Source organism: Arachis hypogaea, chromosome 14, assembly GCF_003086295.3.
Source record: "Arachis hypogaea cultivar Tifrunner chromosome 14, arahy.Tifrunner.gnm2.J5K5, whole genome shotgun sequence".
NCBI lineage: Eukaryota > Viridiplantae > Streptophyta > Magnoliopsida > Fabales > Fabaceae > Arachis > Arachis hypogaea.
The window spans coordinates 8,229,275-8,239,858 of record NC_092049.1 but is presented as its reverse complement, the minus strand read 5'-3'; the positions used below and the strand labels follow the sequence as shown (position 1 = coordinate 8,239,858).

The following is a 10,584-nucleotide window of genomic DNA, read 5'->3' as shown; positions in this document are numbered from 1 at the left end:
ACACGTAGCCAAATAACATTGTGACACGTGGCACAACCATCAACGGCAACATGCCACGTGTCACTGGTCACCACATCATCATACCATTACACCTGGCCAAATCATGAAGTGACACGTGTTACTTACAGTCCACGTCATCATGTCATGTCATCACGTCGTTAATGAAAAATAGGTCAGGGACTAATATGGTGCATTTTTTTCAATCTCAGGGACGTAATTGGTGCAATTAGAATCTCAGGGACGATTTTAGTGCACAATGCTAATTTCAGAGACCATTTTGGGGTTTAAATCGCACATACAAATTAAATTTTAAAAAAATAACATCACTATCTTATTTTAGTTTATATTGCATTTAACATAAATTTTTGAAATACTTATTTAAGCAGGTTAGTGAACTAATTACTAAATCAATCCAATTTGGTTAAAGAAAAAGTTTTATACTAATATATAATTGTTACCAAACTCACCCTAAAATTATTTTGTTAGAAAAGCAAATATAAAACTACATATGATCATTATTAAAGTTTCATAATCATCATATTTTTAATATTTGGTGCATGAATAATGTCATTATTAAAGTTTTATATGTAATTTGATTTCATTTGTACAACTAATATAATCCCACTATTAAATTCCTTCGCCTCTTGTCACTCCCCAATTGTTTTCTATCATCTTTGTTAGGCCATCGCCGTAACCAAAACCATAACCATTGCAATTCAACCGAAATTCCAATCCTTTTAGTAGCTATTTGCTAAATTGGAGAATGCAAAATTTTAATTTATTGATTAACCCCTCAATTTCCAATAATTATCTCTAGCAGTCTCATCTAATCCAATTCTGGTCACAGTAGCAGACAAAGACCAACACAAGAAAGAAAAGAAACACTAAAGAACATAGAAACAGGTCTCTGTGTTATGTAAATTAGAAAAAAAAAGATTTTTTTTTTAAATTTCCTTTTTTCCTTTTTTGAGTTTTTCCTGGGATTTCTAAACTACTACGACGAAACAACACAAGGAACAAAGCACGAAGTATCAGTGAAAAAAAACGAAAAAAGAAAAAAAGAAATAAACAAAGGGGCAAAGAAAAAAAAAATCAATTTTTTTTTTTAGATCTGCAAAAATCAGCATCAACCGGATCCAATATTGGAGTGGGGTGGTACCCATCTTTTCAATTCTGGTTTTTGATTCCCAAGTTCTGATTTTTTTTTTTTTTTAAATCCCTCGTTTCAATCTTGAGAAAAAGTTTCAATTTTTCCTCTTTCGTCTTTCAATTTTTATGGCTTCTTCACCTGGGAATCCAAATCAACAGCAGCAAAGTAACCATTTTGATTTGCAGAAACTATTCAAAGGAACAACACCACCAACCCCAAATCCTTCTTCTTCTCCTTCTTCTTCTTCAAACTTGAACTCTTCACCATCATTCCCAGCTCCTTCACCTTCAACACCTCCTCCTTCTTCATACCCTACACCTTCTTCTTCTTACCCTCCACCCACTGGCACATACCCTTATCACCTCCAATTTCCTCACTTTCTTCCTCCTTATCCAAATCTCCAACACTTCCAACAACAGCAACAGCAACAAGAACACCCTTTTGTTCTTCACCATCAGCAGCAGCAGCAGCAGCAGCAGCTTCCTCAAATGATTTCTCCTCAAAGACCAATTTTTCAGCAGCAACAATCTTCATCATCACCTTCACCTTCTCCTTCATCACCATCACCACATGTTCCTACATCTCCTAATAGTGGTGCTCGCCTTATGGCCATGTTAGGCACCCAAAACCCTCAATCCAATCAAGAACAATCAGTCATGAATCAATCACCATCATCAATAGCATCAACATCACAGTCTTCTGCATCAGCATCAGCACCACCAATTCCTATGGTTTCTGATTTCTTAATGCCTGGCACTTCAAACCACCCTGCTGCAGTGTTGTTGCCCTCATCCGGGTCGCAGCCGCCGCAGGCTTCGCCGGCCGGTGTGGTGAGCCCTCAGGGCAGCACCCCAATGAGGATGCTGAGCAGTAAACTCCCAAAGGGGAGACATTTGATTGGAGAGAATGTTGTTTATGACATTGATGTTAGGTTGCCAGGGGAAGTGCAGCCTCAGCTTGAGGTCACTCCCATCACTAAGTATGCCTCTGATCCTGGCCTTGTTCTCGGCCGCCAAATCGCGGTGAATAGGTCTTACATATGCTATGGACTCAAGCTTGGTGCCATCAGAGTCCTTAATATTAATACTGCATTGAGATATTTGCTTCGGGGTCATACTCAGGTTGGTTGTTACTTTTCTTTGTTGATGTTATTTCTGGCTTGAATGTAGCTCTAATTTGATTTTTATGAATCTGTATTTGTTTAATTGTGTAGTACTTTCTTCACATAAAATTGATTGGTTTGTCAATTGTTATATGTGGTTTCTCAGTGCTAGGAGTATTAATGCATTCCGTTAGTGCTCACTGTTGGCTAAAACAATGCTGCAGGTGTAATATGAACTTGTATTGCCTGTGATGAATATGTGTTTTCTTTCTTTCCTTTTAGCCAATAATCATTGATTACATACACACTACTTTTGCCGTATATTGCCACGAGACTACGAGAGCATAGGTTTTGTCTTCTCCTCATAAATTTGGAAAGAAATGACTATAAGCTTTTTCAACTCCTTGTGTGCCATTCTCTTGATTTAAGTTTATTATGCTGAGTTTTGGTTGTTTGTGAGTATGGGAAGATACAGTGTTAGAAATGGTGATATAAGTGCCGATTGATATCTGTGAAAGATTGTATTTCAGGTCTTGTCTCATGTGCTTTTATCAATTGATCATTTTCTTTTAATTGTTTTTGGTTATATAGCTATCACATCAAGCTCCTGAAGTTTTAGAGTGAGATGTAATTCTAGACTCCTATTCTTCAATAATCATAAGAGTAATCTTGGTGGCTATTCTCACCTGATGGATCATATTCTCATAATTTCAACTTCTTTTGAAAATGCAAAGCTTGCTCTAACTCTTGCAATGTGTTCCCTGTTGCGCACACATTTGCGATGTGAGTTTTTTTTCCCTCCAAATATAAACTCTCCAATTTATGTTTGCCACATTCTTATGTAGAGAGTAACAGACATGGCTTTCTTTGCTGAGGATCTACACCTGTTGGCCAGGTAAATATCCCACTAACGCTTCTTGCTTGTGGTTTTTCTTGCGGTGTATTCACATTTATTGATCATTTTCAACTTTGACACTGTATTCACAGCGCAAGCACTGATGGGAGAATTTTTGTTTGGAAGATTAATGAGGGTCCCGATGAGGAAGACAAACCTCAAATTACTGGTAAAGTGATCACAGCCATTCAAATAACAGGGGAGAGTGACTCAGTTCATCCACGAGTATGCTGGCATCCTCACAAACAAGTAATGGCAATGTTTTTAACTTAGTCTCTTAGGTAGCGTTTGTTTTAAGGTACTGAGACTCAGTATCATGTTTGTTAGTTCAGAGATTGATACTAAAATTTCTGTCTCTGTATCCAAAATTTTAGTATTTCAGTACCTCCAAAAAGTGAGTACACAGGGGACTAAAATTTTTAGAAATAGAGACTGAAATTTTAATAACATTTTATACCTAAAATATCATTATTTCAATTAATTAATTCCAATTTTACCCTGTGTGCAAATTAAATTAGAGTTTCATTCTTGTTTCAATTTCTGTCTCCCATTTTACACCAAATAGAATTCTGAGATTTATTTCAATTTCTGTCTTAGTCTCTGTCTCTCAATCTCAGTCTTTCCCTCTCTGTCTCTCCATCAAATGCTACCTTAGTGCTTCCAATTTCTGTTATCAGTGAATTCCCTTTAAGTTTGAGCTTATTAGTTGAAAATGACCAACAGGAGATTTTAATGGTTGCTATTGGAAACCGTATCCTCAAAATTGACACTATGAAAGCCGGAAAAGGTGAAAATTTTTCTGCGGAAGAGCCTCTCAAATGTTCAATTGATAAGTTGATTGATGGGGTGCAGCTTGTTGGTAAGCATGACGGCAATGTCACTGAGTTGTCAATGTGCCAATGGATGAAGAGTCGGTTAGCTTCAGCATCGGCAGATGGCACGGTCTGCATTTTCTACTCTCCCTCCTCACCTTGCTCTTTTGCTTTGTGTAGTTTTTTCAACCCTTCGCTTAAATGGTTCATGTCATTGTACTACATTTTGGGCTTGTCAACATGAAAACAGGCTTATATTCATTCTTCTGATTTGAGCTTTTTGTTATAAACAGGTGAAGATATGGGAAGAACGTAAGGCAACACCACTTGCTGTTATAAGACCACACGATGGTAAACCGGTTAATTCTGTGACATTCTTGACTGCCCCTCACCGCCCTGATCACATCATTCTTATCACAGCGGTATATGTTCCTAGTCTTCCCATTATTGAAAATATGACTATTCTTAATTGTGGATGCCTTTGGACGATTTTTATTGTGCGGCTTGACCATCACCCGAATCGGCTTCAGATGTTCTCAAAGATCACCTTTGCATCATCGTTCATGAACTAATTTCTTTCTCTACTTTTTTATTTTCTTTACTGCAGGGGCCACTAAATCAGGAAGTGAAGATATGGGTGTCTGACAATGAGGAAGGCTGGTTATTGCCTAGTGATTCCGAGTCATGGACTTGTATTCAAACTTTGGATATAAGAAGTTCTTATGAAACTAACCCCGAGGATGCATTCTTTAATCAAGTTGTAGCACTGCCGCGAGCTGGTTTGTTTCTGCTAGCAAATGCCAAGAAAAATACAATATATGCTGTACATATAGAGTATGGAGCGAATCCAACTGCTACTCGTATGGATTACATTGCTGAATTCACGGTCACAATGCCTATACTAAGTCTTACAGGAACTAGTGACATGTTACCTGATGGTGAGCATATTGTACAGGTGTATTGTGTCCAAACTCAAGCTATACAACAATATGCGCTCAATTTGTCACAATGCTTGCCTCCGCCATTGGATAATGTTGAAGTTGAGAAAACAGAATCTAATCTATCACGTGGTGTTGATGCTTTGGATGCGTCTGCTAATATGGAAACTGCAAATGTGCCACAAGTTAATCCTAGCAGCTCTGAAAGTGCTCCTGTTGTAAGTGCTCCTGTAAGCTTGCCTTCTTCAGATATTTCTGGTCTGCCTGAAGCATCTACTTCAGATACCGAAACCAAGGAAAATGATTTGTCTTCTAATAATGGCTTTGATCATATTAATGCTTCGGCACCTCCACTTCCTCTGAGCCCAAGATTGTCCCATAAGTTATCAGGTTTGAAAGGTTCATCAAATAATTTAGAAACTATTTCAACCAGTGCAGATCACAGTTTTGAGCAGCCAAATTCCGATCCTTCGGCTGAACGGAGAATAGAGTCTGAGAAAGATAATACAGCTGATGTGCCTGCGTCGGGTGACAGTTCTTTGAAGAATGATAGAGCCATACAAAATGATGTCTCTGCGGTTTCTAATGCCCCAACAGCATTTAAACACCCGACTCATCTGGTAACCCCATCTGAGATTTTCTCGAAAGCTACATTATCTTCTGAGAATTCACTAACTTCCCAAGGGATGAATGTGAAGGATGTTGCTGCCCATAGCGACACAGAAAACCTTGAAGTAGAGGTTAAAGTGGTAGGTGAGACTGGTTTAAATCAAGAAAATACTGAATATGACAGAGACAGAGATTCTTACACCAATGTTGCCGAGAGGAAAGAGAAGTTATTCTACTCTCAAGCGTCTGATTTGGGCATTCAGATGGCCAGAGATTCATATAACATTGAGGGAGTACGTCCAGCTGATAATATTAAGACGATTGATGCACCTGATCAAAGCCGTAGCTCTATTGAGGAAGAAGTTCATGAAGCGAGTAAGGATGTATCTGCAAATGATGGTGAATCAGAAACTGTGGCTGCTACTTCACAATCTCCAGCACCTGCCATGAAAAGTAAAAAACAAAAAGGCAAAGGTTCTCAAGTGTCCGGTACATCATCTGCTAACCCCAGCCCTTTCAACCCGATGGATTCATCAAATGACCAAGGTGACAATTCAGGAGGCTCATCCATTGAAGCGGCTCTACCACAGTTATCCGCTATGCAGGATATGCTGAGCCAGGTTAATAATATTTGAACATTTTTCTTGGGTTTATTTAACATGGTTTGTAGTTTGTGCATTGCATATATTTGGAAATTACTTGTGTTTTTGTGGTTTTATTCTTTCTAATATTTGTAGTTAGTTACCTGTCATCTTAGGATCAAATTTTCAGACAGAAGATTTGTTTCAGTCAAACATTTTGGAAGTTTCTTTTCGCATATGCTATAGAATATAAATATGTGTAGCATATGCAATCTCTAAATGGAATAAACCCGCTGTTTCATGAAGCCTGATCCCTTTCTTCCATTTCCTTACGTCTCCCTCTTGGCTTTTTCGGTGTTTGTTGATCTGAAACATCAATTAGTAACAGATTCCCTGCATTGATCAGCACTGTTTTTAAGGATTGTATGATTTAATAGTACAGTTACTATGAGTTTGAGGTTAGTTTTTCACCGTTGAGACTTGTTATGATGCCAGCTTCCAAATAACACAAATGGAACTCGGTCTTTCTTCAGAAGGAAATTTTCCATGTCTTTACCTGATTTTGTCACTCTTATACCCTCATGTTACCTTATGGGGATATTTTTAGTTTTGTATTTTTAAATTGATCTCCATCGTTTTCTAATTTACAGTTATTAGGCATGCATAAGGAATTGCAAAAGCAGATGAATGTGACGGTTTCCATCCCAGTTACGAAGGAAGGCAGAAGATTAGAAGGATCCTTGGGCCGGAGCATGGAGAAAGTTGTCAAGTCCAACACGGACGCCTTATGGGCTCGCTTGCAAGAAGAACATGCAAAGCAAGAGAAGTTAGAGAGAGAACGTACACAGCAGATAACAAACTTGATCTCCAATTTTGTGAACAAGGATATGGCAGCTGTATTGGAGAAAATCGTTAAGAAGGAAATATCCTCAATTGGGCCAACTGTCACTCGTTCAATTAGTCAAATTATAGAGAAAGCAGTATCATCAGCTGTTGCAGAGTCATTCCAGGTTTGGATTAATACCTACTTCCAAAAGTTCTACATTTCAAATTTAGTGTACATGTATAACCGACTAGTTTTGTTCTAAGCATTTGCTTCCCCATTTTGAATGGTGCCACATGATAATTATGATCATCCATAATAAAGTGTTTTGATTTCATATTATGGCAACTTGAATGTTTAAGTCTCTGTGTGCCAATTGGGAATGATGAATGATTTGATTTTATATGAATATGTTTGACTAAGATTTTGCTATCAATTCTGCAGAAGGGGGTGGGAGACAAGGCATTGAATCAACTAGAAAAATCAGTTACTTCAAAACTTGAAGCTACAGTAGCTAGGCAGATACAAGCACAATTTCAAACTTCTGGCAAGCAAGCTCTTCAAGTAAGCATTGTTGATATTACCATCAGCACCTTTCAAAAGCACTCATGAAACCCCCCCCCCCCCCCCCTCTTCTCCATTTTATATACATGTCGAGCAGAATTTATCAACCATGACCGTGTGCTTAAAGCATATATTAACTGACATAGTGTTACTCAATTAGGTTTATGCTACTCTTCTATGGTTTTTATTACAAATGGAGAGACAAAATTACTACCATGTTTTAAGTTTAGTCATTACTTTTACACAAATTGAAGTTGAATTTCTGTGCAAAAATGATTTCACGCACCGTTATTTAACAACTTATGCTTTTAGAGAGATTGTTCAGGTGCGCGCGCACATACAAATATATATACTCTCGAGTGTCGAGTGTCTTATTTTATGCCATATTTATCCAAGTCAGCTTCATATTTTGGTTTATTTTGTTGCCTGCTTCCTGAATTTGTTTCACTTGTGAGCAGTTTCAGTTAATCATTTCTTTCGGCGTTGTTTTTTGCAGGAAGCACTTAGGGGTAGTTTGGAAGCTTCAATTATTCCAGCATTTGAGATGTCTTGCAAAGCCATGTTTGAGCAAATTGATGCCTCATTTCAGAATGGTCTTGCAAAGCACACAGCTGCTATTCAGCAGCAGTATGATACTACTCATTCTCCTCTAGCCATAACTTTGAGGGTATGTATATGATGCTTGGTTTGTAATCTTATAATATTATTTGTACTTTTAATGTCATTTTCTTTCCCTGCCGTTGAAGATCTCTTTGGCCTTTCTATTTCAATTCATTTTGTACTAAGATTTTTAAGGAAGAATTTAACATAGCTGATCTGTCATCATATTTTTTCATACCGCAAATATGGTTATATATAACATTGTTTAATTGTTGGGAAGCTGGTATATGATGAACCAAGATAGCTTGGATCGGCATGCACTTAATATATGTGTCGTGATTTTGCAGGATACAATTAATTCAGCGTCATCAATCACTCGCACTTTGAGCGGGCAATTGGCCGAGGGCCAGCGGAAACTGCTAGCAATGGCAGGTAACTCCACGGCATCTGCGGACCCCTTTGTAACGCAAATCAGCAGCGGTTTACATGAGGTGGTGGTATGTTTATTCACCTTGTCCTCTTATCTCACTATCTTTTCAGGTTTTATTGATATTTCTGACCATAAGAGATCACTTGTGCCTGACAGGCTGAGGATCCTACCAAGGAACTATCAAGGTTGGTGAGTGAGGGCAAGTTCGAGGAAGCATTTACCGGAGCGCTTCATAGAAGTGATGTTTCAATCGTTTCGTGGCTATGTTCTCAGGTAACAAACACAGAACAATATTACAAGTATAGATTAGGGTGCGTTTGGTTCATGTTTTTATTTTCAGTGTTTCTTGCATTCACTGTTTTTTCTTTTTTTCTTCTTAAGTTCTGAAAACAGAAAATGTTGAAAATAAAAACAGAAAATAAAAATGCAATCCAAATGCAGTAGAACTTTACATAGTGGAAGAAGCCAATTCGGAGGTTTTGCGAGACAAACATGTCAATATGATTGTCCTGGACACAATTGTAAATCACTAGACTAAATTTGAAATTCATTTGCAGCTTCAATATTTTCGGTCCATGATTGCGCCGAATTAAGCGTGAAATGAGATCTTCACTATGATGATTTGTTCAAAACACATTCTGTAGAATGCATGATTGATTGATTATATCAAATTCAACGTAGCTTACATTTATTTTTCATAACCAGGTTGATTTAACTGCAATCTTGTCAATGGTACCACTTCCATTAAGCCAAGGAGTACTTCTGTCCCTACTGCAGCAACTGTCCTGTGACCTGGGAACCGATACACCAAGAAAAGTGTCCTGGATGACAGATGTGGCTGCGTCTATAAACCCTACCGATCCAAGGATCGCAGCACATGCCCGGCGGATATTGGATCAAGTGTCCCGGACGCTAAACCACCACCGGAATTTGTCAACGACCTCCCCTTCGGAAGCAAGCTCGATGCGCCTTCTAATGCATGTCATAAATTCTGTGTTATTGAGCTGTAAATGACCTAATTGTATGTTGTTACTTGTGCAGAAATTGTTGAAAAAGTATCAACCTTTGGTTTGTATGGATATCTAGATAGATTTTTTTTCCTTCTTTGTTAGGTGGTTAAAGTGAACTACAGCATGTGTATGTGGCAGTTGTCTTTGGTGCAACTGAGATGTGTGAAATAGTTTCAATGTTTGTTGTCTACATTTTCTTTCTGGTACTATTATCCTCAGATGTGTTTTTACTCTTTAGGATATGTTCAGTTGAAGGATGAAAATGAAATAATAACTTTTTGATGAATTTTTATGTGCTAAATTATACATGGAGTTTAAATAAGGATGTTTGCTAAATTATACATGTAATTTAATTTTGTTACATTGTAAAGTATAAAATGATTTTATATGTATATTTAATTATATTATGTTGTATTAGTAAAAAATAATTATGAGGAAGTATCTGTACAATGTGTACAATGAGAGTTTAAGAATGTTCGATTCAGTAGGATATCAGATGTTTATTATGGATAGTACGTGTGTATTGTGTTTGAGAAATTAATAGTATTTTATCCTGAATGTTCATTTTTTAACTCATATTGAGCTAAATAAATAGCCCATTGTACACATTGTACATTTGTACAAATACTCCATTGGCTCCCTAGCGAGATTCAATAATTACTTTTTTATATTAATCGTGTGAATAATCATATAAAAAATATAAAAATACTATATCCTCACTATAATTGTATGTTATTTATTTTATTTTTAATGTATATTTTTATATTTTAATATATATTTTATAAAAGTTGTTGATTTGGTAATTGATTTTTATTATAAAAATGTTATTTGTACACTAAAATTAACTACTAAAATCAGTCACAAATGTATTTGTGTATATACATGTATGGTTTAGTTTATTTTCAATATGTATTTATATTCCAACATATATTTTATACCGATGGTTGATTTTGGTGGCTGAATTTAGTGCAAACATAGTACGATTGTTTTTATCATAAGTTTAATTTTGATGCACTGACCGTGTAAAGCGTTTTACACAATAGTACAATCACATTTGGATTAACCATTCA

At 36.9% G+C, this 10,584-nt stretch overlaps 1 protein-coding gene across 1 annotated transcript; it reads left to right on the top strand.

The window, feature by feature from the left end:
* Positions 1–528: 528 nt before the first annotated feature.
* On the top strand, positions 529–9,800 carry LOC112741340 (enhancer of mRNA-decapping protein 4). The gene is made up of 12 exons (XM_025790278.3): positions 529–2,271; positions 3,098–3,147; positions 3,240–3,396; positions 3,871–4,089; positions 4,253–4,381; positions 4,567–6,126; positions 6,738–7,097; positions 7,355–7,474; positions 7,971–8,141; positions 8,422–8,571; positions 8,661–8,777; positions 9,210–9,800. The coding sequence occupies exons 1-12, from the start codon at positions 1,276–1,278 to the stop codon at positions 9,516–9,518; spliced, it is 4,338 nt and encodes a 1,445-aa protein (XP_025646063.1). The 5' UTR covers positions 529–1,275; the 3' UTR covers positions 9,519–9,800.
* The last annotated feature ends 784 nt before the right edge of the window (positions 9,801–10,584 follow it).